Here is a 4,163-nt window from a genome sequence, read left to right on the forward strand (position 1 = left end):
AGTACGTATGCTTGTATGTAAGTATGTATGTATATCCGAACATACGTATGTATGCATATATGTGAATGTATGTACGCACACGCACACGCACACGCACACACTCTTTGAAGTTCTTTCACTTTCTCTCTGCCAAATGATTCAGAAAGTTTTGGTTAGCCCACGGTTAATGAAGAAGACACCTGAATATCATACCTCGTAATGGGACTGAACCCAGGACATGTAGCTGGGAAGCTTCTTAATCTTACTACTACACCTACATACAAATGATAGGACAAAATATCGCGATGATAATGACGATATATGCGTGCATATATAGGTGTTTTTTATGGGTTTGTTTATAGGTATGTATATAGGTGCGCTTATAGGTACGTATGACATTAAGTTTTCAGAAATATTTGCAAGGATTAGTGGTTAAGAAGATTGCTTTTCAGCCACAGGCCAACTAATACCTTGTGAGCGATTCTGATAGCCGGAAATTGTGTGGAAATTCATTGTGTGTGTGTATATAAATATATGTATATGTGTGCAACTGTGTCACTCAAGAGCAGTGGAAAATGGCTAGTGTCATTCCTCAATTAAAAAAAAGTGGGATTGCACGTCACCCCTCAACAACCGTCCAATCAGTCTTACTAGCTGCATCACCTTATTAATGAAGTCCTCTGTCAGTGAAACACTCTGGAACTTCTGGAGCTCTCATAATCTTATCCGACCCTCAGAATCACTGATTGCGGCTCATGAGTGGATCTGTGTCACACAAACAGCCTATGGCAAAACTCTCTGCAATGGATGAGTAAGATGATCTCTATAACTGGTTGAAGTCCTTCATCCTCGATCGAAAAGAGGTAGTCACAGTTCTAGGACAACATTCACACTATGAGATGACATCTGGTGTGCTGCAAGGATCTATTCTTGGACCCCTGTTGTTTGATGCATGTATTAATGATATATATGCCAATTTGAAGAATGTTACAGAGTTGAAATATATAAATTACATTAAATTTTACCTTGAGATAACAGAAATAGATCTTATACACTATAGATCTTTCCTGCAATTAAATCTAGCATTGGATTTCCAACTGGCAACTCAATTTGGTTATGGACAAGTGCATCACCATGTAATTTGGGAGAAAAACCCAGCTTTTACATGCTCCCCCAACAGCACCAATCCTAACAAGTATGTTAGTGAACGTGATATGGGTGCTATTATCAACAACAATTTGTATTGGACAAATTACATGTCTAAGATTGTCAAGAAGGCTGAGAGTGTCTCAGTATCACTCAGTAAGACCTATGTCAGCCAATCTACAGCTGTTTATTTAAAGCTGCACATGTCTATGGTAGTCAACACTTAGAGTTTGCATCACCAGTTTAGAACTTTTATCGTTTTCGGCATATCAGTCTCCTGGTAACTGTCCAGAAACGTACAAACAGACGAATATCTACCGTACACTCAACATCTTGCTTTCCTGAACATGGACACATTAAAGTTCTAACGTCGGGCAACTGACATGCTAGATACCTACAAGATTATCCATTATCTTTCCTACAACGTTTGGCATTCCATAAATCGAACACTTGTGGACATGCTTACAGAATCAAAAGACAACAACACAGCACCCATTATTTTCGGAAACTTTTTTTTACGCTCAGAATTGTGGAAGCATGGAATAAATTACCTCTATCAGTTATCAGCTATCAAGTCACTACGTCCTTCAAAATTTCTATGCTTCCTGAAATTCGCTTGCAGTAAACCTGATGCCCCCTACCCCTATTTCTGCTTCTTCCTTTTTTTTTCTAAAAGACTCTTACGCTGTTCACTTCCTGTGCATATTCTATGTACTGTTCATACAGTTTTGGATACTTTTTCTGATGAGTTGGAGTGCACCTGAGCACTATATAAAATAAGTTCATTATCATTATATAAATATGTCTGTGCATATATATATATAATGAAGAAATAAGTGATATAGATATCCACTTTATACAACACAACCAATTAGCGCTCTGATAGAGCTTCAGGCATATAAAATTAAGAAGAAAAGGAAACACCATTTCTTCTAAAGCTTTAACCTTGTGATTCTATTAACTCTGATGAGAGAAATATAGAGTATTGCGACGGTTGGAGTTAGCTCGCCGATAGCAACCTATATCTTTTCGAAACGGCCGTAAGACTTTATACATAGACTTTATACATGTTCCAGATTCCTTATGAATCATTTTACATTCGCTTTATCATCCTCTTCATTGATTCAAATTTGAACATTTGGACATCGCAAGTACATTTATGGACTTATATTTTTATATATTTATATTTATGAATTTTTATGTGTTTAGAAATTTTTATATGTCCATGAATTTTTATATATTTAAAAATTTTCGTGTATATGTATTTATAAATTCTTAGAAATTTTTCATATATCAAATAGATGAATGCATCTATGTATGTATTTTGTATATCATGGAGAATTTCGTTAATATTCATTTATGAATATATACATAGACCTTTGAATTTTTTCACTCCTCTTTAATTATATACGTATATATATATATATATATATATATATATATATATATATATATATATATATATATATATATATATATATAATGTACATACATGTGTGTGTGTTTGTATTTCTTCCCCTTCACACACCACTTGGCGATTGGTGTTGGTACATTTATATCCCAGCATCTTATTAATACGGCAAAAGAGAACGATAAAGTAATTACCAAACTTTTAGCAAGTATGTACAGTTACTGACTTGTTAGACAAAACCCAACAAGAAAGTACTCTTAGTATGACCGCAGTGAAACGATTGAAACAAGCAAAAATGAAAAATAAAAGAAGAAAACAGTGTTTTTCAAATGAAGTTACTTATAAATTTATTCAGCATCAAATACATCAAATATTGCCTTATTATTTTCACCATCAGAAGCACAATGAATTTGTGATTGTTCGGTCTGTAACCAACAGTACAGCTGTTCACAATCTGCGATATTAATTTTTGAAAACAAACAATATATATATTGATCAGACCATATATATATATGGTCTGATCAATAAGTATCAGGACTGTTGCTATAGTAACGAAACTAAAGCACACAGAGTAAATCTGCTTGGCACAGAATGAACTTGAACTCTGCTGTACATTTAACGTTCAAGCTCACTTCCGCTACTTACAGTAGTGCTTGGAAGTAACGTGTGTAGTGTGTGATCATCGCATTTACCATGGCAGAGAAGGTTGAGCAGAGAATCTGCATCAAAATTTGCCAAAAGCTTGGGAATACCTGCTCAGAGGCCTACGCAAAGGTTTCAAAAAGTTTTCATTGTTCTCGACACAATCAAGGAGATCTCGTGCAACTGAAACCCGTGTGTTTCTTTTTTGTCAGCTGAAAGCAGTTTGGCACAAACCTAGTAGACATGCGTCTCATATCCAAATCTTCAGTAATAATGGACTGCACTAAACCATAACTAATCTTCACATCCTCTGATAACTCACGGATGCTGATTCGACGATTTCCCCTCACATCTGCACGCACATCTGCGATGTTTTTCTCAGTTTTGCTTGTTGCAGATCTCCCAGAGCGTTTGTCAATATCGACATTTTTCGGCCATCTTGGAAACGTCTGAACCACTCGTACAATTGTGTGCAGCTCATACACTCCTCTCCATACACTTTCTGCAACTTTGCGTAGGCCTCTCAGCAGGTATCGCCATGACAACTTTCTCTGTCATGGTCAATGCGACGATCCTACATTACTTCGAAGCACAGCTGTAAACAGTGGAAGTGAGCTAGAATGTAAAAACTTAGTGCGCATGCACAGCAGAGTTGAAGATCAATCGGTGCCAAGCGGCTTTACACTGCCTACTTTAGTTCGTTACTATGGCAACAGTCCGGATACTTATTGACCAGACTTCGTATTTCTGTTGCTATAGTGGCAACATGGAATTCTTTCATCCTCTAGGTCTGGTAATATATTTGAGAACAATTATATTAATATATCTTATCTGTTGAAAATCCACATTTTTTGCAACTAAAGATGACACTGTATTTAAATTGATGTAATGCTTGCATTGTTCGATTAAATGGAGCCGCCTGAAACGGTCGTATTGCATTAATACCTGAAATCCTGTTGCTTATTTGATTATATATATATATATA

The 4,163-nt window shown here is 36.0% G+C and overlaps 1 protein-coding gene across 1 annotated transcript; it reads left to right on the forward strand.

Moving 5' to 3' along the window:
* Positions 1-878: 878 nt before the first annotated feature.
* Positions 879-1,352, forward strand: LOC106872794 (uncharacterized). The gene has a single exon (XM_014919908.1). The coding sequence runs from the start codon at positions 879-881 to the stop codon at positions 1,350-1,352; it is 474 nt and encodes a 157-aa protein (XP_014775394.1).
* The last annotated feature ends 2,811 nt before the right edge of the window (positions 1,353-4,163 follow it).

Source organism: Octopus bimaculoides, chromosome 9 (genome assembly GCF_001194135.2).
Source record: "Octopus bimaculoides isolate UCB-OBI-ISO-001 chromosome 9, ASM119413v2, whole genome shotgun sequence".
Lineage (NCBI taxonomy): Eukaryota > Metazoa > Mollusca > Cephalopoda > Octopoda > Octopodidae > Octopus > Octopus bimaculoides.

Bases quoted from the DNA above. Each gene is read 5' to 3' on its own strand.
- LOC106872794 (XM_014919908.1), top strand. From the start codon at position 879: ATGACATCTGGTGTGCTGCAAGGATCTATTCTTGGACCCCTGTTGTTT.